Genomic DNA, 27,444 nt, shown 5'->3' with positions numbered 1-27,444 from the left:
CCACTGTGTACTATCCTTTCCATCATGGAATTGGCTGTTGGGTTCTTGGCCCTCTCTAGAAAATTATCTAACTCATCCTGAATGAAGGCCGTATCATCTAACTTTGAAGGGTACTAACCAAGCATGATGTTCGATCCAATTTAGATAGAGTCGGTCTCAATTGCGTCAATCAGACAACATTCAACTCCGAAGCAAAGAATTACACTTTCCAATTTTTAGAACTAAAACAGAGCAGGGGAAAATAAGCAATTGAACTCACCCGTCTTCAACATCAAACTGTGAAACCCTCGGAAGAACTGAGCTAAATTACCTTCTGCGTCTCCACTCTTCACCAACGGCAACAATAATTATCTTACCCGAGATGCCCCATATTTAAAGATGGAAAAGATTGAAATGAACCAACACACGCTTCGGCCCAGCTCATTCATCTGTGTAAAGTCACTTGTGATTTGATATAATTCTGACATGCTTATTAATTAGAAATCAACTCCACAGAGTCGACATGCCTTCTCATGATTGTTTCCATAATTACAATTTGAAAACATGAAAACCAAGGAAAATTATGTTTTGATTGCGTCGCCTTTTCTTCCAAGACACCATCGGGCTGATTTGAAAACACTGCTTTGAACCTTGAACTCATTTTAAAAGAAGTTCATTGGTTCAAAGTTCAATGACAACAAGTCACATTTGCGAACAAGCAGAAAGAGACAAAAGGAACGTTCAATAACACGGGAATGAACCTTGAACTTTGAACCAATTCAAAACAAAAGTTCAATGGTTCAAGTTCAAAGCGACCACAAGACTAGTACTAAAGAGACAGCCGCAAAACACAAAACAAAAGACCGATTGAACCTTGAACCTTGAACCGAAAAGGTTCAAAGTTCAAGTTCAACGACTATGCTAATGACGACGTAAAACTTTATGGATCGCATTTCGCTTGAACTCGAATTGTGAACTTTATTAAAGGTTCAACGAATGAGTACGAAACTCGTTTGATGAAGACTTAAGTCCTATGAAAATAATTACCCTTTTTTTGATAGGCTATAAACGAAAAATAAAAAGGGGGCAACACCGGTAAAGCATCCAAACAACTAGTGTTGGTATCAATGACAAAACATCAATGCAACACATAATCAATTCCACCAAATGGCCAACAATACTTTCTTACAACTTGTCATAAGAATACCCCAAATATAGGAGATACTCTTGTACGTGCCATAAACTATTAAAAACAAATGTAAGGATTCTCTTAGGCATGTCATAATAACTATTCTTGCGTCCAAAATGATTCATCCCACTTTTAGCCCTTACAGTTGTCATAGAATCCATTATAGCATCCCTAAAATTAGGTCTTCCATGTTATACCACTTCATGGGCATCTTTTAACAACAAAACACTTGATTTTTAAGGCACCGACATGTGGCAAAAGTGCTAACTATTAAAACCGATGCCCCTTATCTTAGAGTACAATTATTTAATTACATTAGTGCCAAATAACCATGGGAAAATGTAAAATAATAATAAATACATAATTTGGAATCGCTAAGGTTGAGACACCTTAATTCCCAACACATATGATAGAGGAAAAGAAAGGAAAATTTGCATGCACCAAGTCAAAGGGGCATGCAATGATCTGGTGGGATCATTTGCAGAAAGAAAGAACCTGAAAAGGAAAGGAGAAGATAAGATCTTGAGACAAGATGGAGAAGACACTAAAAGAGAAGTTTTTACCTATAGATTTCAGAACCTAAAGCGAAATTTGTCTATTGTACAAGATTATACTGGTGAGTTCTAGAAATAGTCCATTCATGTGGAGCGTCGAGAAAATGATGAATTGATGATTGCTAGGTACATGTTAAGGGCCTAAAGTTTTCTATACACGATTAATTGAGCATGCATAGGGTTAGTAGTATGGAAGAGGCATATCAACTTTCCTTAAGGAAGAAGAAAAATAAAGTCAGTAGTATTTTCAAAGCAATAGAGGATCAAGACAGAGTACATCATCCCCATCGTGTGATGGTTCTAATTATAGTCGAGGAGAATCATCCCAAGGAACAAAGAAACAAGAAGATACCCACCAAAATCAATAAAATCAACAAAAAGGAAGAGAATTCCAAAGGGGTAGATGATACAATGGTGGTAGAAGATGGGAAATGCAACAAATGCCCTTTGTTTTCTTTAGATGTGGAGAAGAGGGTCATAGAGCATTTGAATGCTCAAAATATAACATGCAAGGCTAGAGATGAGGAGAGAAACCCATATTGAACCTGGCCTAAGCTGAGGAGGAAGAAGGGGTTGAATCTCAAGTTCCCCGGCTATTGAAAAATCTTATGATGAGAAGAGCTACGATTGACTAACAAAAGATCCGTTTTAAAACCAGAATAGCCGCAGCCATTCCTACTGTTTCTGCTTCCTTGCGATAAGGTTACACTTCATAAATAACACATGTCCAGTACAAAGAAAATTAGCGTAGCCTGCAAAATTAAGTACTAAGTAACAAACGGAAAATGAACGGATCAGTTTTTAACCGTTGATTGTCTGAAGCCGGTCGTACATTTTAAATAAATATAGCCCCAGACCTAATTAAAACAACAAAAGAAACAAACATGATAGTTGGCTTTGTGGGGACCGTCACTCAAACCTGCAAACGTATACGACTGGTCACTCTTTTGGTAAAGTGATTTTGGGAAATGATTTGTGGGACCTGTTTATTCTGGTTTCAAAACTACGGATTGACTAACACATCTAATTAAAATAACAAAAGAACAAACATGATAGTTGGCTTTGTGGGGACCGTCACTCAAACCTGCAAACATATAATGATTTGTGGGACTGTGTATTCTAGCTTCAAAACGGCAGTACGGATTGACTAACATTTATGTTAGTCGCGTGTTTTACACCGTTGATTTTGCAATAAACGGCTGCGATTGACTGACACATCGCTATCACGCTATACGAAAAATCTGTCTTAGAACCAAAATAGCTCAAGTATGTGACTCTGCTTTTGATGGCACAAAGTACGTGTTGTAGCTTTAACATATATTCACAGGAAGTTCTTCTCTGTTTTCATGTTTGCAGAGGAGAAGCTTGTTGAACTTGTGCAAGGCGGTCTGCAGAAATGGATTGAAGTCCAGGTATGTACAATGTGCACTACTACCTAAATAAGAAGACTTTCTTCCAATCGACATTAGTTTGGCTGTGGGCAGCCCATTTATAAAAAAATCTGCATTTTAGTTTTTCACAATCCAATATTAGTGAAAAAGAATTACATTTGTTTTTTATTGTTTGTATGACAATCGTTAGGATTGTAGAGTTCATTATGTTGTGATTTGAAATTTTAGGTTTTTTTTTTGTTTATCTTTTTTTTATTTTCGTTGAATCATTTTTTTTTAATTCATTATCATAGAGATGATTCAGAATGTTGATGAGAAAAAGATACACACAGTCAAATCTAGAAATCTAACTCACTATCATAGAAATGATTTAAAATATTGCTGAGAAAAAGATAAACAAGATCAAATTAAAAAACTGACAACTGCTAAGATTTTAAGCAACAGTTATGAATAATTTTCAAATCTTCAGGCATGTTCTTTTTATTTTGTGATAAACAGGCTACAGATATTATAAAAACTGGGCGAGAATAACTTTTATGTCTTCCAAATTAGTGTCCTACAAGAAAAATATGAGAGCTTTTTGTTGTCCCTCATTTTCCCTCCCGCAGATAGTTTACGTATCTGCTTTTGTTGGGTCTTGTCTAACTCCCACAAACCAGAGCAGGTCTGGAATTTGATGGTCACCCCTACCTGTCATATGAATTTTTGATGACGGTTTAGTCATTTCAATGTCTTTCATTTGACGTTTTAAGAAAAATTTTAACTGTCAAAAAATATAAAAGTAGAAGATTGAAGCAATGAAATGAAAATCAATGCACATCTTTCTTGGGAAGAAATGAAAATAATTATCTTAATGAGAAAATAATGATAAATTAGTAATATATGCAAAAATCTTAAATTTACGAAATAAGTTTATAAATTAATACACTAATATATATTATATATTAACATTAAATGATAATCAATTAATAATTACTAATTTAGTAATAATAAGCATTTAAATTTTAAAATTATATATATTAAGACAAGTTTCTATAACAATCTTATTAAATATATTTAAAAAATTAAATTGAATAAGTTTGTAAATTCATATATAAAAAAATAGAATATATTATAAAAATTCATATTAAAATATTTTATCAATTATATTCTATCATTTGAATTATGACAAGTTTCTAAATTCATATCCAAAAATAAAACTATTCTAAAAAATCATATTAAAATATTATAAAATTAGAAACAACTACATCCTTCCATATTCTAAATCCTTCCATTTCAAAATATTCTAAATAAATTTGTATTTTTATAATAAACATTCTAAACTAATATATATATTACCTATTATATTTTTTTACGGTTTATTTATAATTTGAAGTGTCATCTATATGGGTTTAGAAAAAAATAGCATGTCAATGCATACGTTCTACTAATTTTTTAAGCTGTCAAATACAGTTCAAAAGTGAAAAAACGGCCATTTTACCTGTCAAATTCCAGGCCTGAACCAGAGATGTTCTATAGTTTTGTTAAGGTCATTAGAGCAACAGGTGAAAGAGGCCATTTATCATCTAATTTTTTTTCCCTTTTCCAGTTTTCATCTGCTTAAAAGTGTTTATATAAATTCAGATATACAAGAGATTAAATCAAAAAGTGTAGTGTAGATACATCGCTGATGTAATTTCTATTTTAGTCAATAATAAAACCAAAAAGCAACAATATAGTCTGTACATTAAATCTATTATTTCCTTTGAAAAGTTATGTTTTGGTTGATCATCATATTTGTTAATATGTATAAATGAAAGATATTAATAATGTTTCATAAGAATAATTAGTCTATGAGATTAAAAATAGCAACAAGAATTTAATGTAGCATAAATTTAATTTGGAGATTTAAGGGTTTCATGAAAGCTTTAAGAAGTTTTAAGTCTTTCTTAGTATCGATTTTCAAATATGGATGTCGATCAAAAAACTTGTCATTTTGTTCAACCTATTTCATAAAAGTTTCAAGAAGTTTTAAGTCAGTTTGGTTTCAGATTTTCTATTGTGAATCTAGATCGACAAAATCGTGTCACTTTGTCCGGCCTCACCTCTTTAAACAAGGTATTTAGACTGTCAATTCTTTGCATACTTGATATGGATTTAGATTGTCGACACCAAGCTTGTCTTCATTCTTGACATAAAATCAGATTGTAGATACTTTGATATTGTATTCGTACTATATATGGAATTAGACTATTTACTATGAGATTGACCTTGTATTTGATATAAATATAAGTCCAACATTCCATAAATTGCCACCATTCTATTATTACACAATAGGCAAGTTCTTATTTCTACTCCATCTTAGATATTGTCCACTTGTTGGGTCTGAATACCATTGTAAAATGGAAGACTCATGAGGACGGATATTTATACTTAAAAAAAAATGTAATGAGTACCACCATTGCATGTCATCCTAGAGACTTGGTGCCTCTTTATAAATAAAACATTTGTGAGAAAGACAGTTACATTCCTTGGTCATGTCTATTGTCAATACAACACCCATCAATAGTTTGTGAAGCCCAATCCAATGTCATATTCAACCCTTCTTAATATTTGATTGATTTATTCATTATAGATGTTTTTGTATTTCTTTTAAATAAAACAACTCTTTATCATTTTGAGATATGAATGTGATAATAAATGAATTGATGTTTAATCTTTGTTAAGACCTATATATTATATATTCAAATCTTAAAAAAAGTTATCAATTGACCACATCCACCATTTACTTTTTATGTCAATCTATTATTACCCAATTTATTAATATTCATTAATAACTCAATGCTATTGTGTCACCCAGTTTAGTACTATTAACTAATAACTCAATGCTATTGTGTCACCCAAATGTTTCTTATATTGAGTTCAGTTTGAAAAGAAATGTGTTGTAGTGATGATGACATGTGAATAGATGTTAATAAATTGGTAATTAGCATTCAACCTATTCCAAATCGTTCTTTACATTAATCATCTTCTTAAGGATTAGTTGATGCTAATAGATAGACCTTGGGTTATCAAGTTCTTTCATAAATCTTAGGATTTTTCTTAAATAATTACGAGTGTCTATTTTTTCATATCCACTTAAATTTCCTTACCATTAATTAATCTTTGGGTGAACTTTTCTAGAATCTTTCCTTCCAAAGGACAAAATTCATAAGAGTCCTCAATTCGTAAAACAATTATGATCTTCTCTTCTTCTAGTATATGGTTATTCCTCCTTGTGTTTCTATATAATCCTTGATTCACAAAATAACTATGTTGTTCTCCTTATTAATATATGGCGTCTTTTCAAAATCATGGATGCAATGACGTAAAGATGGAGTGCATCTTCAAAGAATTCATTTAAAAGGTTGTCATCCTCTAGAGATTCCTATAGGAAGATGAAGAAAAGTCATGAAGTAGATATTTCAACCATGGTCCCATAATTGAACTTTAGAAGAATAACTATTTGGTGGTGTCATAGTGGGAGAGTCCTCAAAGAGAACAAACCAGATTGTGCAACAAGAGTTACACAACATAAATAACTCAATGTGATGGAGGCAATGCAGAAACAAACTATATTATATCATGAAAATCAATTAGAAACTACAACCAACATGTGGGCTCACAAGATTCGGCTCACAAGCTTGAGTACAAAACATGTGTGTTATGAAACATTCAGGCTCAAGCAAGAATGTGACCCAACTCCGGACCCCCTAACCTCAGGATTATTCTTCTATATTCTCATAACTCCCTTCTACATACTTGAATACATTGATTTATACGATCAAGAATGATTCGTGTCGATCCAAGATGAAACAAATACCGATGAACAAGATGAAACATGTAAAACAACAAGGTCGACTCCTGCCAAAGTGATCCCTTTAGAAAATCCAAATAATGAAGTGCAGACCAAAGGGAAAGTCGACGACATGCCAAGGAATGTTGGAAACAACAAATTGAACCTCCATAGGCTATGAAAATGATCCGCAAGATTCACCAATGACACATAGGTCCAAGCAGTTCCGGTGTTCTGAGCCAAAAAAATGTCTCAGATTCCAGAATCAATAACTTGCCAAAAAAAGATCCAAATGTCCCGCAAACATAAGATAATGTAGAATAACATGTCCATGAAAAAAATCCAACTCCACAATATCTGGTGAGCAAATTCCAAGAAATGCAGAAAGAACTTCTAAAACTGCAAAATAGGAAACAAACTGAAAGAAAATGTTTTTGGTTGATGCAAGATTACCATGAACCATCGATGCTCCTGCATCAGACATCCGAGGTTGTTGAAAAAGTGAGTCCCTCACTTTGTTGAGGTCAGAGGAAAACCAAGACGGTCTACCTCTTCTTGAGAAATCCATGATGAATCTTCAATTGGTTTGCCCTTCCACTTCACAATATACTCTCTGTATTGGTTTCTTTGGGTGCTACGCCCAATCCTATTGTCCAAAATGTCTTCAATCTGATCTGGTTCCCTCTAGAGTATTTGCTTCTCCAAGTCTGCTCCATTGTACTCACTGAATTATGCCTCATGGTACTGATGTAGATCTGCAATGTTGAATATAGGTGAAATACCCAAACTATCTAGTAACTCCACTTCATATGCATTTCTAGAATTGAATTTCCTTAAGATCTTACAAAGTCCAAACTTCCTCATCTGCAACTTATCATAGGTTCAAACTGGGAATCTCTCTTTTCTCAGATATACCATCACTTCATCGCCAACTTCAAATTTCTTATTGTCTCCTCTTTTCATCTACTTTCTCCTTATACTTGTTGTTCATGTCCTCCAAATGTTATTTAACTTGATTATCCACTGCATTCATATATTTTATAAATTCTTCTACTTCCACACTCCTCTTGCCTTCATTAGTGATGTCCCTCAACTCTAATATACCTCTAGGGTGTACTCTAGTAACAATCTTAAAAGGTGTTCTAATGGTAGTCTTGTTCACTGAATTATTGTAGGCAAACTCTTAGATTGCACAAGGATCAAGTCCTAACTTCCGGTTTTGTCTCCAACTAAGCATCTCAACAAATTTCCCAAACTTCTATTTACCACTTTTGTCTGTCCATTAGTCTGGGGGTGGAAAGTAGATCTGAATTTCAAGTCTATCTTTATCTTCTTCCAAAGTCTTCTAAAAAAATATCTAACAAACCCAGTGTCTCTGTTTGAAACTATGCTCTTAGGTAATCCATGTAATCTCACCACCTCCTTGAAAAATAGGTTAGAAACATGCATTGCATCTGTTGTCTTCTTACAAGGTATGAAATGTGCCATCTTCGATAATCTATCTACCACCACAAATATAGAATCATTTCCTTTCTGTGTCTTAGGAAATCCAAGTATGAAATCCATGCTTATGTCTTTCCAAGGTCTCTCTGGAAGTATCAAAGGCTTATACAAACCAACATTCTGACTACTACCTTTTGCAAGTTGACAAATCCTACAACTCTGCATAAATTTCTTGACATCCTTATGAATCTGAGGCCAAAATTAATTCTCACTAGTCAATGCCACTCCCTTATCAACACTAAAGTGTCCAGCTAATCCTCCACTATGCTTCTCCTTTACTAGATTCTCTCTCATTGAACTCCTAGGTATACACAACTGAACTCCTCTTAGCACCATCTCATCTTGAATGAAATAGTCCAACCACTTACTTCTATCTACCTTAACCGGTTCCTTACAAGCCTCCCAAGATTTTACAAAATCAGGGTCATCCTCATACAATTTCTTTCATTCTTCAAAATCTAATACTTCCACTCTCATCTCTGTTAGCAAGTTCCTCCTTCTACTCAAAGAATCAACAACTCTATTTGATTTCCCACTTCTATGCTTCAACACAAAGGTATAACTCTGCAAAAATTTCACCCATCTCATATGTCTTTTATTCAACTTACTCTGACTGTTCAAATACTACAAATCTTGGTGATCAGTATACAACACCAACTTCTTAGGCAATGAATAATCTCTCTATTTCTTCAATGCTTGAATTATGGCATAAAATTATTGATCATACATAGAATATCTCCTCCTTGCATCATTCAAATTCTCAATGAAATAAGCTATTGGTCTTCCTTCCTGACATAACACTACTCCAATTGCATTCCCACTTGCATCATAGTCCACTTAAAATACTTTGCTAAAATTTGGCAAAGCTAACATAGGCTGCTCTATCACCTTCTGCCTCAACAATTCAAAGTTCCTATTTACTCTGGTTGTCCACTTGAAATCCTTCTTATCTCCTCTTATTGCTTATGTCATAGGGATACAAACTGAATTTAAATTTCCGATAAAATTTTGGTAGAAACTAGCCAATCCATGAATTGATCTCACCTCTCCAATGTTCATAGGTGTAGTCCATTCAACAATTGCTCTTACCTTCTCAGGATCCATCTTCAATCCATCCACAAATAATACAAATCCCAAATAGAGTAACTCTTCTTTCATGAAACTGCACTTCTTAATGTTTATCAACAACTTTCCTTCTCTCAACCTCTGCAAAACTTGTCTCAAATGCAACATATGTTCTTCCTTGGTCTTACTGAATATCAAAATGTCATCCAAATATACAATAAAAAAACTTATCCAAAAATTTCTTCAATACCTCATTCATCAACCTCATAAAAGTACTTGGGGTATTAGTCAATCCAAAAAGTATCATCAACCATTCATACAATCTTTCATTTGTCTTGAATGTTGTCTTCCACTCATCTCCTTCTCTGATTTTTATCTAAGGATATCCACTCTTCAAATATATCTTTGTGTAGTATTTGGATCCACTCAAACAATCCATTATGTCATCCATCCTAGGCAAGGGAAATGTGTACTTCACTATGATCTTGTTTATTGCTCTAGAGTTGGTATACATCCTCCATTGTCCATCCTTCTTAGGTGCTAACATTGATGACACTACACAAGGACTCGAACTTTCTTTGATAAAATATTTCCTCAACAAATCCCACACTTATCTATTTATCTTTTCATGCTCTGCTGATGTCATTCAACGTGATGCTTTATTAGGCAAACTAGCTTCGGGAACCAGGTCCATACAATGACTTATACTTCTCACAGGGGGTACTCCATCAGGCACATTATCTAAAATGATATCTCAATATTCTGTCAGCAACTCCTTTATCTCCTCTGGTTCTTCTTCTTCATGCTCCAGATCTTCAGTCTTGTTAGGGACTATAGCAAAACATGCATTATCATGTCTCATCCCATCCAAGAACTTCCTTCCATCCACCAAACAGATTCTAGCACTCGTACAAACTTCAACTTTCAAAGGCTCCTCCAAGGGTAACAAGGTTTGTTTCATCCCATTTTCAAAAATAGTGCATATGTTCTTCCTCCCATCATGCATTGCCTGTCTATCAAACTGCCAAGGTCTTCCCAACAAAATATGATAAATATCCATAGGATAATATCACACAAAACTCATCATGATAAGATCCAATTTTCAATTTCACCAAATATTGCTCACTTACTAGTATCTTATGATCATCCCCATGCTATCTGATAAGGCTTAGGGTGTTTCAATCTCTCCAAATTCAACTTATTCACCATCTCCTCTGAAACAAGATTATTTGAACAACCACTATCAATAATATCTTTACAACACTTACTGGATACTTTACATCTAGTCTTGAACAAATTTCTCCTCTGCAAGGGCTCTTCATCATCTCCGGTATGACACAAAGCTCTTCTCATCACCAACAATTCTCTATCTTCTGATTTATTAGTTGATTCGATATGGTCTTCTTTTGCCAATGCCGCTCTTCCAGTGTTCTTTGCCTTCTTAGATTTAAAAGAAAAATGTCCCTCTCCTCCGCACTGAAAGAAGGTTCCTCTAAACACTCTTTTATCTTGTCTTTTGTCATCTTTTCCATAACCCACATTCTGGTAACCATTAGGTTCTCTTCTTTGGTAAAAGTTTCTATCATCCTTCCAGTAGGAACTACCATCTCTGCTAACTTCCTTGTCTTTATTATGATCTGTGCAGGGTCCTCTTCCTCCGGAATAGCTTCTTCCTCTAGGAAACCTTCCACCTCTACCTGTTTTCTTTTGCTCATGTATTTTGTTCAACTTTTCTTCTGCTTTTAGGAGGGTGAACTCACAATGTTGGTTCCCACTTTTTTGTACATCCTAATTTTTGCTAAAATGATACATTTTTTAGAAAATATAATGATTTAAGCTTTAAGATATCCCATTTGAAGTAATTAATTGAAGAGAATTAGATCAAAGGCTCTTGGATAGAACCTCCCTACTTATAAATCATACTTGCAATAGAGTCTCCTTTGCATCTATAAGTTTTGTTTTTTTAAGTATTTAGCCCTTATTATAAGCTTTCCAATTAGTATAATTTTTAATATATTTAATTTGATTAATATATATTTTTATTTTATTTCTTATGAATGTAGGGTTTTCAACGAACGTGAACTTCTTTGTTCAATGCTTATCAAAAAATAGTAAACATCACCCAAAAAATTCTGAAAAATATTTACGCGGTAGGTAATAAAATAATTAATTTTCGTTACATATACACGTTATGTAATATCAAATGGACATATGTCAAAATTATTGATAATTCAACTTCAAATCTTAATAAAATAAGAAATATTGAAGATAATGTTACAAAACCAATTGAAAACACTAGATATGGATGTTACAAAACTAAATTCGAAAGAATCACATTCATATCTATTATAGAAAAAAAATTATGCTATACAAAGTGAGTGTCACTCTTTAAAAATATTGTTTTATGAAAAAAAAATGTTTTCAAGGGAGATAGAAAAATGGAAGCAAATTGATTCCAAAAATTATCAAATTTTTTTTTTTTAGAATCTACATAGAAAATGACACAAATCACTAGTTCACATCATCTACAAATTCTTTACGGTTTAGAAGTAATAGGTGTTTGAATCTAAAGTTTTTCTGAAAATGAATATTGCAGTGTCAAAGTTGGCAAAAAAATGTAACCCACTATTCTGGGTTCACCCAAGGCATATTGATAGGCTTCCTCAACACTCTACAACTTGATCAAACTAGGTTTATCTTGTATTGTCATCCACAACCCATTCAGATACCTAGCAACTTGTTCAATCTCATCATCAGTATGTCCAAATTAGATATTCAATTTGCAGAATGTTTCAGTATACTCCTTCACAATAGATTCCTTCTGCTTCAGCATCTGCAAGTTTCAAAATGGATTCACTTGATAATCAATAGGCGTAAACTTTGATTTCAACTTATTAACCATCCGCTCCCAAGATTTGATCTTCTCTTTACCTCTTCTCTGTCTATCAACCTGCAAATGTTCCCATCAAAGAGATGCATGGCCTTTCAACTTAGTGCAAGCAAATCTTACCTTCTTATCTTTCTTGGTGCCTTCAAACTCAAAATACTTTTCCATCTTCGTGATTCGTTTGAATCCAACTTACCATTATAGTCCAGTGGGGTAAATTGTGGTCTGGTATTCGCTCTTAACAATGCTCTTATAAACCTTTCTTCATCTAGATCATTTGCCGGTGGACTCACTCCTTGAAATCCAACCACTTCTTTTTCATCATCATCACTTACATCTTCAACATGTCAACCTCTTCTTTAGGTCATTTCAACAACTTCCAATCGGGCTATAATTCCTCTCAACATTTCCATCATGGTAGGATATGCATTTCCACGCGCTCCAGCACCATTAGCATTTCTCTGGGTTGTCTTTACGCTAGTCCTCCGTAGCTACAGGTTGGATCCTCAATCTGCCACCCTACAACAAAATCGAACAGGATTCCGCAATCTCCGGACCAAAAACTCGCTTTGATACCACTCAGTGCAATCATGGTGGAGAGTCCTCAAAGAGAACAGTTTGAATCGTGCAACAAGAGTTACACAATAGAAACAACTCAATGTGATGGAGACAATGCAAAAACAAACTATATTATATCATGAAAACTAGGTACAGGCTGTCAACAACATGTGGGATCACAAGATTTGACTCACAGGCCTAAGTACAAAACATGCGTGTAATGAAACATTCGGGCTCAAGCAAGAATACAAGCCAACTCCAAACCCCCTAACCTCAGGATTATTCTCCTATATTCTCATAACTCCCTTCTACATGCTTGATTACATTGATTTATATGATCAAGAATGATCTGTGTCGGCCCAAGATGAATCAAATCCCGATGAACAAGATGAAACGTGTAAAACAACAAGGTCGACCTCTTCCAAAGAGATCTCTCTAGAAAATCTAAATAATGAAGTGCAGACCCAAGAGAAGGTCGACCACAAGTCGAGGAACGTTGGAAACAACGAATTGAACCTCCATGAGCTACATAAATGATCTGCAAGATTCGCCAATGGCACATAGGTCCAAGCAGTTCCGGTGTTATAAGCTAGAAAACTATCTTAGATTTCGGAAGCGGTAATTTGTCATAAAAATATCCAAACGTCCTGCAGACATAGGATAAGGTAGAAGAACACGTCCATAAACAAATCCCAACTTCGCAAGATTCGGTGAGCAAATTCCAAGAAATGCAAAAAGAACTGCTGAAACTGCAAAATAGGAAACAAACTGAAAGTAAATGTTTTTGGTTGATGCAAGATTGCCATGAACCAGGGATGCTCTTGCATCACTATTTCTTATGATAATATTTTTTGGTTCATTTGGCGAAGCATGCTGATGTAGGGATTTAGAATAGAGCATTTTCTTTTTTTCCTAGATTTTAGAAAGTTGATTTTTTAGTAGTTTTTGAATTCATGATTGTTATTAGTTTAGAAAGTTGGAAAATTGTGTCCAAGATATGATTTTTAGATATTTAGAATTTTTTATGATTTTCTAGATAACTTTAAAAATCACCAAAAAAATGGCAAATTCTAAAAGTTGTCAAAAACCGCCAAAAAGGGTAATTTCGGATTACTTGATATGGTAATTTCTTTGGATTGTACAAACAGATTTTAGGAGAATAGTGAACGGAAAATCGATCCATTCTAGTATCTCCTTATGTTTTTATTAATGGTGTCATTTATGTTTTGAATTGACTGTATTATTTGGTATTAAGAGTAGGAAGATGGTTGGGAGAGGAAGTGGAAGAGGAGGTCTTGCACAAATGCATAGAGTATGCAAAACCTCCATATGCGAGTAGTAGATCTTGCAAAAATGATGTAAAATCAAAGAATAAGACAAAGAGGAGATTATTCTAATGATGAAGTAGGCCAAGGAAGAGGCGCAAGAAAACATGCAAAAGCCAAACAAGTGGAATAGCAATTAAATGAAATAGTATTTGAGGAAAGGATGCTCAAGTAATTAGAAGGGAGAAATGATGGGATAATAATTTAAGTATCAGATTATGTTAATAGTCTTAAACTAGAGGAGTTGGTAGATTGGCTGAACAACATGGAGAAATTTTGTGAATGGAAACAAATTGTTAGAACATAAGAGGCAGACAACAATAATAGAAGCTTCAAATCAAACTATAAATCAGATCTAACAGTGTATATTTAATGGAAATAAAATCAGCTATAACAACAACAGGATAACACCATAGAAAACTAAACACATAATACCATAATTATGTGAAGAAACCCTTTTGGTAGAGAACTCCACCAAGAAAAGAGGGAAAATTTGTATTACTCTTCAAAGAGATTACAATAGAAAAACATTTACTCAATCTTGCTTCAATTCAACATCTATGTATGTATAAAATAACTTATTTCATCTTGAACTTGACCTCTCAGTATATAAACCCTTGGGGGCTCAAAATAACACCATAAAACATTACCATGGGGCAAAACAAGGTTCCAAAAAACCGTGGTAAAAATTCATATGCACCCTACATGCCAATCGTAGTCCCTTACATGACATTACACTTTCTTACAACTTGTCATAAGAATACCTCAAATATAGGAGATACTCTTATATGTGTCATAAATATTAATAACAAATGTAAGGATTCTCTTAGGCATGTCATAATAACTATTCTCACATCCAAAATGATTCATCCCACTTTTAGCCCTTATAGTTGTCATAGAATCCATTATAGAATCTCTAAAAACGGGCCTTTTGTGTTATACCACTTCATGGGCATCTTTTAACAACAAAACACTTGATTTTTAAAGCACTGACATGTGGCAAAAGTGCTAACTATTAAAACCGACGCCCCTTATGTTATAGTATAATTATTTAATTACATTAGTGCCAAATAACCATGGGAAAACATAAAATATAAATAAATGCATAATTTGGAATCACTAAGGTTGAGACACCTTATTTCCCAACACATATGATAGAGGAAAAGAAAGTAAAATTTGCTTGCACCAAGTCAAAGGGGCATGCAATGATCTGGTAGGATCATTTGTAGAAAGAAAGAACCTGAAAAGGAAAGGAGAAGATAAGAACTTGAGACAAGATGGAGAAGACACTGAAAGAGAAGTTTTTTCCTATAGATTTCAAAACCTAAAGCAAAATTTGTCTATTGTACAAGATTATACAAGTTATTTCTAGAAATAGTCAATTCATGTGGATTTAATATAACAGAAGCAAAAACAACTGTAGATTTGATGGCAACATTGGCTAAGTTGTATGAGAAACCCTCGGCTTCGAATAAGGTATTTCTTATGAAGCGTTTGTTTAATTTGAAAATGAGTGAGGGAGGATCTATAGCAAAGCACTTAAATGAATTTAATACAATTACCAGTCAATTGTCTTTGGTAAAAATTACCTTTGCAGAAGAGGTTAGGGCTCTCTTGATTTTATGTTCTTTGCCAGAAAGCTGGAATAGCTTGGTTATGGCTGTAAGTAACTCTGTCTCTGGTAAAAATACTTTGGTATTTGATGATATTGTTGGTGTTATCCTAAGCGAGGAAATGCGAAGGAAAAGTATAGGTGAGACTTCAACATCATCGGGTAGTGTTTTGAATGTGGAGAACAGAGGAAGATCAAAGGAAAGAGGAAAAGGCCCTGGGAATGAGAAGTCACGAGGGAAGTCAAAGAAAGGACGCTCTCAATCTAGAGGAAAGAAAGATTGCTAGTACTGCGGAAAGCCTGGTCATCTAAAGAAAGACTCTTGGTCTCGGAAAAAAAAAGAAGAAGACAAAAATGAAAATGACAGTAAGGAAGCTAATATTGCAAGTAATACTTTACAAGATGCTTTAATCTTATGTTTGGATAATGTTAATGATTCTTGGGTAATAGATTTTGGGGCTTCATTTCATGCTACACCCCATAGAAAATATTTTCTAGATTATGTTCAAGGTGATTTTGGACAGGTATATTTGGGTGATGATGAGCCCTGTCGAATTGTTGGAAAAGGAAAGATAAAGATCAAGTTGCAGAATGGTAATGACTGGTTTTTGCAGGAGGTAAGACATGTTCCTAATTTAAGAAGAAATTTAATTTCTGCAGGGCAACTAGGTAGTGAAGGTTGTATAGTTACCTTCTCAGATAGTATGTGGAAGGTCACTAAAGAATCATTAGTAGTAGCTAAAGGTGCGAAGGTAGGCACATTATATCTGTGTACTGGTAACACTTACTCTACCTTAGCTGCTATAGATAAAGTTACTGCAGGGACAACAACAATAAATGTTGCAAGAACAAATTCGATAATGTGGCACCATAGGCTTAGGCACATGAGTGAGAAAGGGATGAAAATCCTTCACTCCAAAAATCTATTGCCAAGACTAAAGAAGATTGATTTAGAGTTCTGTGAAAACTGTGTTTATGGTAAACAGAAAAGAGTCAGATTTCTCAAGGTTGGGAAAGAGAAGAAGAGTGAGAAGTTAGAGCTTGTACATTTAGATGTATGGGGACTGGCTCAGGTATCATCTCTTGGTGGCTCTTGTTATTATGTTATTTTTATTGATGACTCAACCAGAAAAACATGGGCATATTTCCTAAAGCAAAAATCAGATGTTTTTGAAACTTTTAAGAAATGGAAAGCTTTGGTTGAGAATGAGACAGAAAAAAAGGTTGAAGTGTCTTAGATCAGATAATGGAGGTGAGTATTGCAGCAAAGTATTTGAAGATTACTGCTCCTTAAATGGGATTCGAAAGCAGAAGACAGTTCCAGGAACTCCACAGGAAAATGGTGTGTCAGAGAGAATGAATAGGACTATCATGGAATGTGCGAGGAGCATGATATTGCATGCTGGATTGCCCTTACATTTTTGGGCAGATGTTGTGCATACTGCTGTCTATTTGATAAATAGAGGACCTTCAACCCCTTTGGATGGTGGTATTCCAGAGGAGGCATAGATTGGTAAAAAGGTAAATTATTCTTTTCTAAAAACTTTTGGTTGCGAAGCTTTTGTCCATGTTGATAAAGAAAACAGAACCAAGCTTGATGCTAAATCTCAGAAATGTACCTTCATTGGATATGGGATAGATGAATATGGCTATTGGTTATGGGATTTTGAAAATAAGAAAATAATTAGAAGTAGAGATGTCATATTCAATGAGAAGGTTATGTATAAAGAATAGATGCAAGAAAAGAAGCATGAACAGGACAAACAAGAATATGTGGTGTTGGATGAGATTCCTGAAAATGAAATGCCACAGATACCTGATGCTCAGCAACAACAGATTGTCCCACAAACTCCTGCAAGTGTTATACATTCTATGAGGACAAGTAGACCCCCTGAAAGATTTTCTCCTTCTTTGTATTCTATTTTATTAATGGATTCTGGTGAACCAGAAGAATATGAAGAAGCAATGCAGGTAGATGCCAAACAACAGTGGGAACTAGGCATGAAAGAGGAGATGGATTCCTTGATGAAAAATAAGACTTGGGACTTAGTCCCTTTACTTGCAGAAAAACAAGCCTTGCCTAACAAATGGGTTTATCGGCTGAAGGAGGAGGAAGGAGGTCAGAAAAAATATAAGGCCAGACTTGTGGTAAAAGGTTTTGCACAGAAAAAGGGTATAGATTATGATGAAATATTTTCTCTAGTTGTAAAAATGACTTCAATTAGAACTATACATAGTCTTGTGGCTGGAGATGATTTACATCTTGAACAATTAGATGTCAAAATAGCATTTCTCCATGGAGATCTAGAGGAGGAAATTTACATGTTGCAACCACAGGGATATGAGGTCAAAGGTAAGGAGAACTTGGTGTGCAGGTTGAAGAAAAGTCTGTATGGCCTAAAGCAAGCACCCCGACAATGGTATTTAAAATTTGATAGTTTCATGGCTGAACACGGTTATCATAGATGTCATTCTGATCATTGTGTATATTTTAAGAGATTTGATAATGGCAGTTATATTATCCTATTGCTTTATGTTGATGACATGCTTGTTGCTGGGTCTAACCTGCAACATATAAATGATCTTAAACAAAAATTAGCCAGGTCATTTGCTATGAAGGATTTGGGTGCAGCTAAGCAAATTCTTGGTATGAGGATTACACGGGACAAGAAAAATAGAACCTTGAATTTGTCCCAAAGTGAGTATATAAAGAAGGTGTTGAAAAGATTTAACATGCAGGATGCAAAAGCAGTTAGTACACCTTTGGCTAGTCATTTCAAATTGACTAAGGAGATGTGCCCAAAGGCACAAGAAGAGGTTAATAAAATGTCTAACATCCCATATTCATCAGCTGTTGACAGTCTGATGTATGCAATGGTATGCACAAGGCCAGATATTGCACATGCAGTGGTAGTTGTGAGCAGGTTTATGAGTAATCCGGGTATGGAACATTGGAATGTTGTGAAATGGATTCTTCGGTATTTGAAAGGAACTACTACGAAGTCATTATGTTTCAAAGGATCTAATGCTGCTCTGAGTGGATTTGTTGACTCTGATCTAGCAGGTGATATTGATTCATGGAGGAGTACTACAGGGTATGTTTTTACTATAGGGGGAACTGCAGTCAGTTGGATTTCTAGGCTGCAAAAGGTTGTTGCACTTTCAACCACTGAAGCTGAGTATGTTGCTGCTACAGAAGCCAGCAAGGAGATGATTTGGTTGCAATGTTTTCTGAAGGAATTGGGTCAAACACAAGAGGATAGCCCATTGTATACTGATAGCTAGAGTGCCATTCATCTTGCAAAGAACTCTGCTTTTCATTCAAGGACAAAGCACATTCAGCTCAGGTACCACTTCATCCGGACTATTTTGGAGGAGGGTCAGTTACGGCCTGAGAAAATTCACACAAGTGAGAATCCTGCCGATATGTTCACAAAGGCAGTTCCACAGAAGAAGCTGATTCCTTCATCAGTTTCTGTTGGTCTTCTTGATTGATAATTGTGGAATTTATACCAGTCAAGTCCTAGTGTTTTATCCAGCGGATGTTGCATGTACAGTGGTGTCGTGTAGTATCAGTCTCCAAGTGGGAGATTGTTCGGTGTGGAGCCTGATCAGTCTCCAAGTGGGAGATTGTTGAAATGTGGCGACTGATCAGCAAAGTACTGTACACTCAACACGTATCCTTGTCGGGGTCCGGGGCCGGGCTGGGCCCCGGGCAGGGGTTTGGGGGCGGCAGCCCCTGAGAAATTTTTTTTCTCGTTTTTCGTTGATGAAAACCGACATTGTAATAAAACCCTAAAAAGGCCGACTTTGTTTGTTGCCCTAAAAATGCATGTTATAAGCGGCTGGGATGCTTAAGGCATTGTAAGGTTGATGTATTGTTTTTGCTGGATAATAAGAAAGATTGGACGGCTGTGTATGGTGGACGTAACCCATTCTGGGTGAACCACGTTAAATCTCTGTGTTATTTGTGTCTTGTTTTATTTCTTTATCTTTTGTATTTAAATCTGCATATAATTGTTAGTTCATATTTGCTTTGGATCTGCTTGAAACCCTAACATTAATGGCCTAAAGTCTTCTATCCACGATTAATTGAGCATGCATAGGCTTATTAGTATGGAAGAGGCATATAAAATTTCCTTAAAGGAAGAAGAAAAATAAAGTCGATAGTATTTTCAGAGTAATAGAGGAGCGAGATAGGGTACATTATCCCCATCATGTGATGGTTCTAATTATAGTCGAGGAGAATCATCCCAAGGAACAAAGAGACAAGAAGATACCCACCAAAATCAATCAAATCAACAAAAAGGAAGAGAATTCTAGAGGGGTAGATGATACAATGGTGATAGAGGATGAGAAACGCAACGAATGGCCTTTGTTTGCTTTGGATGTAGAGAAGAGGGTCATAGAGCATTTGAATGCTCAAAATATAACATGCAAGAGTAGAGATGAGGAGAGCAACCCATAGTGAACCTCGCCTAAGCTGAGGAAGAAGAAGGGGCTAAATCTCAAGTTCCCCTAGATGTTGAAGAGAATCTTACGATGAGAAGAGCAATGGCGATTCTTGAAAGAGATCAAATTCAAACAAGTGATAGTGAAGGTTCATGACTTCAAACAAATATATTTTGAATCAGATGCACCTTACGAGGAAATTTGTGCCAAGTCATTGTTGATTGTGGCAATTGTGAAAATATGATTTCTATGAAAATGGCAGAAAAGTTGAACTAACACTATGAAAAACATCCCCATCCCTATTGTATTGCATGGTTGAAAAAGAGACATGAAGTCATTGTCAATAAGTGATTCTTAATCAAGTTTTCAATAGGGAATGCTTATAAATATGAAATATGGTGTGATGACATCTGAATGGATGCATGCCATGTGTTACTGGGAAGACCATGACAATATGATAGAAACGTTATACATGACCAAGAAGAATAATACATATACTTTATGGAAGGATGACTTTGAAGTAATATTACTACCCCTCAAGGATGAAGGGAAGGCTAAGAGTATGTTGACGGTAAAAGAGATTATCAAAGAAATGAAGGTAATAGGGTTCTATTATGCACTAATGGACCAAAGAAGAGAAGATGAAGAAGTATCAATACCTACAGAAGCAACATAAGTACTAGAAGAGTTTGTTGATGTTATGCCATATGAGTTACCTAATGGTCTACCACCAAAAATAGATATTCAACATCATATTGATCTAATTTTAAGGGAATCACTACCTAACCTGACAACCTATAGGATGAGTCCTATACAACATACAAAGCTCAATAAGTGACAAAACTTATAAAGAAAGGTGTCGTAAGGGAAAGCACGATTCTGTGTGTTGTACTAGCATTGTTAACTCCAATAAAAGATGGCACATAGATGATATGCATAGATAACAAAACCATCAATAAAATCACCATCAAATAAAAGTTATATATACCTTGCTTGGATGACATGATGGATATGCTTGTAGGAGCTAAATATTTTAGCAAATTGATTTGCGAAGTGGCTACCACCAAATTTGCATTTAAGAAGGAGACAAATGGAAAGCAACCTTCAAGACTAGAGATTGATTATATGAGTGGATGATGATGGCATTCAAATTATCCAATGTACCTAGTACCTTCATAAGACCAATGAATATTGTGCTATGACCTTACATTGGTAAGCTCGTAGTAGTTTATCTTGATGAAATTTTGGTTTTTAGAAAAAGTAAGAAAGAGCACCTGCAACACTTAAGGGTCATATTACGAGTGTGAAGAGAAGAGAAACTTTACGCAAACTTGAGGAAATGCATGTTTATGCAAGAAATTTTAGTTTTTTGGGGTTTTGTAATCTTTGTAGAGGTTGTCAAGATGGATGCATACAAGATCAAGGCAATATTAGAATGGCCAAGTCCAAAAAGAATGACATAGGTAAGAAGTTTTCATAGGCTCACTACATTTTATCAAAAAGTTTATTCAAAATTTTAGCAACATTGTAGCCTCCATAACAAATTGTACCAAGGGAAGGGAATTTATATGGACCAATGAAGTTGGGGAGAGTTTTAATTTATAAAGAAGGCAACTAAAGCTCCCATACTATCTGGCTAGTATGAGAGGAAGTGGGGGGACCCCATCCTCGAGTACATCTCATCCTTTTTCAAAGTATTAACACCTCTTCATCCTTCTTTTTCTATACACTTTCTCCCTCTCTTCATTACCCTCTCTTCCTCCTCCCTCCACCCTCCATTTGCCTCCACTTGCCACCCTCCCTCCTCCATCCACCGCCCTCCTATCACCTTTGACCTCCATCTACCTCCTTCCACTACCCTCTTATCTCCTTTCACCTCGATCTGTTGCCACCCTCCAACCTTCCTTCCACCTTTTATCCACTGCCGCCCTCCTACCTCTGGCCACCTCCTGCCATTGATATTCCACCCTCGTCAGTGCAAGGGACAATTGCTATGGGGCTAGCGTAGTGCATTTTCTTGCCAATGATTGTGCTACATGCATCGACATGCAATAGCCCAAGCGGAGACTCGAACCAATGACCCATTATCAACAATGGGTTTGCAACTATTGTTGCACTGCAGAGTCGATCTCTAGTAGTTATATATTATGTTTAAAGAATTGGTTTGCATATTAAATATATCAAGAAATTAAAATTATTATTGAAATAAATCAACATCTAGAAAATGATATCTTTCAACAACTTTTAAATAGACGAATTTAAGATATCTATATTAATTTAAGAATTACATTGTTATCTAGTCAAATTTTATAAAAGAAAATTCTACAAACCTCCCTTCGAAAGATTTTGACTCCATATGCATAAATTCTTTTAAGATGTGGAAAATTTTAAATAAAAAACAATCCCAAAATGAATCTAAAGTTCCAGTGTTTTTAATCTTTTCCTTTCATTCACGCATTTCACATGCTCTAAATTGTGAAAAATTCGGCCATGCTATTATCTCATACGGATTCAGAAGCTTTAAATCACTGGTATCCTTTTTCAATGGGATGTCCACATCGGATGTAGCGGCTTACAATCAAGCCTGGAATTTGACAGGCTATATGGTCATTTTTGTACTTTTAGACCGTATTTTACAACTAATAAAATTAGTGGACTGTATGTATCGACGGGCTATTTTTTCCACAAACCGTATATATGACACTTAAAATTATTAATAAGCCGTAAAATATTATAATAGGTAATATATATTGATATATATATTATTTTACAATGTTTATTATAAATATATGAATTTATTTAGAATATTTTAAAATGGTAGGATTAAGATATAATTGTTTCTAATTTTATATTATTTTTATATGAATGTTTAGTATATTTTTTCTTATATAAATTTAGAAACTTTGTCAATTTATTTTTTAATATTTTTTAAAGATTGTCTTAAATATCAATATAGAAACTTCTAACAATTGAAATGATAAGATATAATCATTTCTAATTTTTTAAAATATTGTAATAAAATAATCTAAAATGGTTTCTATTTTTATAATAAACAAGATTTTTGGGTTGAATTTAGAAACTTACAAGTAAATTTAAGATTTTTTTAGTGCATTACTAATTTGTCATTGTTTTTTAAATTTTTACATTTATTTGATGGAATTATTTCTTTTCACCTCAATTGAATTTTATTGGAACTTCAATTCTTCATGAATTAAAAAAAAAATTGACACTTAACATTTTTTAAAAAACGTAAAACGAAAGGCATTTAAATTATTAAACCGTCATAAAAAATTCTCATGTGACTTGCATTTTTTAGTTTTCGGAAGAGTTTTGGTTAGAATCTCATGAAACCCATTTTTTTATAAGATTGGCAATAAAATTAATTTCACATGTTGTATGACAAACCACCTTTTGTAGTTTTCCAGATAATTGCAGATCAAATACGTCTCTTCTGAAAAAGAACGGGATGGGATTCTGATCAGGCCTGGAATTTGACTCATATGAATTTTGGATGACGGTTTAGTCATTTCAATGTCTTTCATTTGACATTTTAAGAAAAATATTAACTGTCAAAAAATATGAAAATCAATGCACATCTTTCTTGGGAAGAAATGAAAATCATTATCTTAATGAAAAAATAATGATAAATTAGTAATATATGCAAAAATCTTAAATTTACTAAATAAGTTTCTAAATTAATACACTAATATATATTATATATTAACATTAATTGATAATCAATTAATAATTACTAATTTAGTAATAATAAACATTTAAATTTTAAAATTATATATATTATGACAAGTTTCTATAACAATCTTATTAAATATATTTAAAAAATTAAATTGACTAAGTTTCTAAATTAATATATAAAAAAATAGAATATATTGTAAAAATTCATATTAAAATATTTTATCAATTATATTCTATCATTTCAATTATGGCAAGTTTCTAAATTCATATGAAAAAATAGAACTATTCTAAAAAATCATATTAAAATATTATAAAATTAGAAACAACTACATCCTTCCATTTCAAAATATTCTAAATAAATTTGTATTTTTATAATAAACATTCTAAACTACTATATATATTACCTATTATATTTTTTTACAGTTTATTTATAATTTGAAGTGTCATCTATGCCGTTTTAGAAAAAAATAGCATGTCAACGGCATTTTGCCTGTCAAATTCCAGGCCTGAATCTGATCTTCATCGACCATTAAAGTATTCAGGGAGCTTTCATATATATAGATAGTGCTTTTATGTAAAGAATTCCATTTAGTATTACTGGAAGACTCTTCCAACAAATAGACTGGTTGGTTTGTGGGCAGCTCGCTCTTTCTGTTCAATTATCGTAACAACGAATTTTGATATCTATGACGTTAGTCGTTCACAATTATTTATAAATGAAAAAAATAAAATAAAAATTCTACTGGTTTTTTTTTTCTGCCTAATAGTCTGATGACAATCAAATTCAAAATTAATAATATAAAGTCTCATAGATTGTAGAAATCTACTGACTGTTCTATAATTAGACCCAGACCCTTCTTATATATGTTTAAAATTTAAGAGTTATGATTCAGAGTTATATATGTTATGAATCATTCGTGTTTAGAGTCATAGTGTGATCTAGTTTAATTTTACAAAGAAATATTTGGCTGATTCCTCTAGATTTAAGAATATCATGAAAATTGGATGTTAAGAGATCTGAATTTGTGTTCAGAGTTCTTCCTCACAGAAAGAGCAAGCAAGAAAGATTAGTTAGCATGGCTGCCACCAGACAGAAACTGAGAGTATTGTGTATACATGGATTCAGAACAAGTGGAAGCGTTTTACAGAAGCAAATAAGTAGATGGGATTCTTCAATCACTGAAAAACTTGATATGGTTGGTATCTCTTTTGAGTTTTGACAAAGAATATTTTGAGAATCATTAGTGACTTATACAAAGAATCCATTATTATGGTGGGTGCAGTGCTTCTTGGATGGACCACTTCCTGCTACAGGGAAGTCTGAAGTTGAGGGAATATTTCCTCCTCCCTATTATGAGTGGTTCCAGTACAACGAAGTTAGTATATTAAATATGTTTGTTGTTTCTCTTTAATCAGTATCAAACTGGTATTTAACATGTTGTACGTAGGATTTCACCAAATTTAAGAACCTGGACAAGGCATTTCCTTTAATCGTTGATTACATGGAGCAGAATGGCCCTTTTGATGGCTTGCTTGGATTTTCTCAGGTGTGTGTATATATGAGCCTTAAGACTAGAATGAATAACAAAAGGAATTTTTCTTTAAAAAAAACTAATTCAAATATTTTTTCATCTATTATATTCACTTTGGTTGTTCTTAAAATTTAGGGTGCCATGTTATGCGCAGTTCTTGTTTGTTACCAGCCGCAGGTAAGAAAATGTTCATGTCAATTCACAGTTTTTTTGAAGTCACAAATTGAAGACCTTATTTCCATTTAAACATTCAATAATATAATTCCAAGAGAATTTGAATTCCAATGATGAAAACAATAACACAATTTAACCATCACAACATACCAATGTTAACAATTAACCTTTTTTTTTTTAATTATTATAATTTAAAACTATATTTTCTCCAAACTATACTTATATTATAAATAAAATATTTGCAGGGACTAATGCTACAAAATCATCCTCCTATAAGATTTATAATATCTATTTCTGGAATAAAGTTTAGAGATCCAGAGATGTCTTCTTTTTTATATTCTCCACCCATCAAGTGCCCTTCAGTTCATATCACAGGTGCAAAAGATTATGTCAAGGAATTCAGCAAAGATCTTATCCAGGCCTTTGAGAACCCATTGGTTATTACACACCCGCAAGGTCATATAGTTCCAAAATTAGGTATAAATGTGATTTTTTTTTTTTTTTAATGTTTTACTATCATTATCATTTTTTTTTATAATCCATTTATTCTTAATATGAGCACATTCATATGATTGCTGCCAAGAACCAATCTTTTAAGAATTATAGCAATTAAAGTTTTATTGTGATTTTATTCCTTGCAAAAATCCATTTTATGATTGGTTTGTGATGGACAGATACCCAAGCAATCAAGCTACTACAACATTTCATTGACATTATATTGAAACAAGATCAAAAGAAACACAACATTGGTTCTTTTCATGGTGCATATGGTAGAACAAATAAAATGTCAAAAGGAGATGGACTATTGCATTCTAAACTTTAGTTGTGCATTGAATAAAAATTAATATGTATACGAGGAACAATTGATTTATTAGATGTAATAGGACCACAAAATGTCACTCATTATTGTAATACAATTATAAATATTAGGTTTACTTTCACATGTAACTGCTTATGTTTACAAATATATATGATGCTCTGCAAAAAGGGAAGGTTAGTCAATGATAACAAAACACAAACAAAAAGAAAAGCCAAGTTGTTAGTGTTAGAAATCATAAACAAAATACTTTCCTACACAAGCATATCAAAAGAGATACCAAAAGCATGATAGAATGTCTAACTAAGAAGGTAAATAGGATGAGGCATCTCCAAATGCCTCCTAACATGCTCTTGGCTTCTTCTCCCTTGTTCCTCTCCTCTCCAAGTTCCAAAATAGTGTAGCTCTCAGCAGCTTTTTGCACTATGGATGCTTATGGAGGATTGAGATTGTAGTATTGTGCTCCAAATGTGAAATGAAAAGCTAATATTATGCTATTGATGCTAAAATAATTAATTTTATCCAAAAAGATAAGATATTAGTTAATTATACTAAAATGCTCTTTTAAAATGCCTATAGCTCAAATGCATACAAGTTTTCAGGATCTGGATTATGAAGAAATGGGCTCTATTTATAGGAAAAATGGAGCAATGGATGGTTGAGATTGAGTAATCTCAACAAGGGTCAGGATTGAATGATTTCAAATCCATGTGAGGGCTTTCAACCCAATCCCAGGATGACAAGTGTCAATGTGAGATAGGTTGAGAGGAGAGGGAATAAGCATTAAATGCTTGATATGACCTTGGGATTTAGAGTCAAAGTTGGTTGAATGAATAAACTCTTTATTCAAAGAATAAAGCTTTTATCCAGTGGATAAACTCTTGTGCAAATGTGAAATG

At 33.9% G+C, this 27,444-nt stretch overlaps 1 protein-coding gene across 3 annotated transcripts in view; it reads left to right on the top strand.

Annotated features, from left to right (window-relative positions):
* LOC131044256 (dihydrofolate reductase) overlaps positions 1-26,618 on the top strand; it is a 37,703-nt gene extending 11,085 nt beyond the window's left edge. The window contains exons 2-8 of one of the 3 annotated variants that reach the window (XM_057977553.2): positions 3,079-3,134; positions 25,056-25,218; positions 25,306-25,398; positions 25,471-25,569; positions 25,690-25,731; positions 25,974-26,205; positions 26,403-26,618. In XM_057977553.2, the coding sequence (XP_057833536.2) occupies positions 25,099-25,218; positions 25,306-25,398; positions 25,471-25,569; positions 25,690-25,731; positions 25,974-26,205; positions 26,403-26,551 (735 nt within the window). In that variant the 5' untranslated portion in view covers positions 3,079-3,134; positions 25,056-25,098 and the 3' untranslated portion in view covers positions 26,552-26,618. Of the gene's footprint in view, positions 1-3,036; positions 3,135-25,055; positions 25,219-25,305; positions 25,399-25,470; positions 25,570-25,689; positions 25,732-25,973; positions 26,206-26,402 lie in introns of those variants that run through there. The other 2 variants (XM_057977552.2, XM_057977554.2) reach the window with 2 other exon arrangements.
* Positions 26,619-27,444: the final 826 nt, after the last annotated feature.

Source organism: Cryptomeria japonica, chromosome 3, assembly GCF_030272615.1.
Source record: "Cryptomeria japonica chromosome 3, Sugi_1.0, whole genome shotgun sequence".
NCBI classification, from domain to species: Eukaryota; Viridiplantae; Streptophyta; class Pinopsida; order Cupressales; family Cupressaceae; genus Cryptomeria; species Cryptomeria japonica.
The sequence above is the reverse complement of the archived record's forward strand: the minus strand, read 5'-3'. Positions and strand labels throughout refer to the sequence as shown.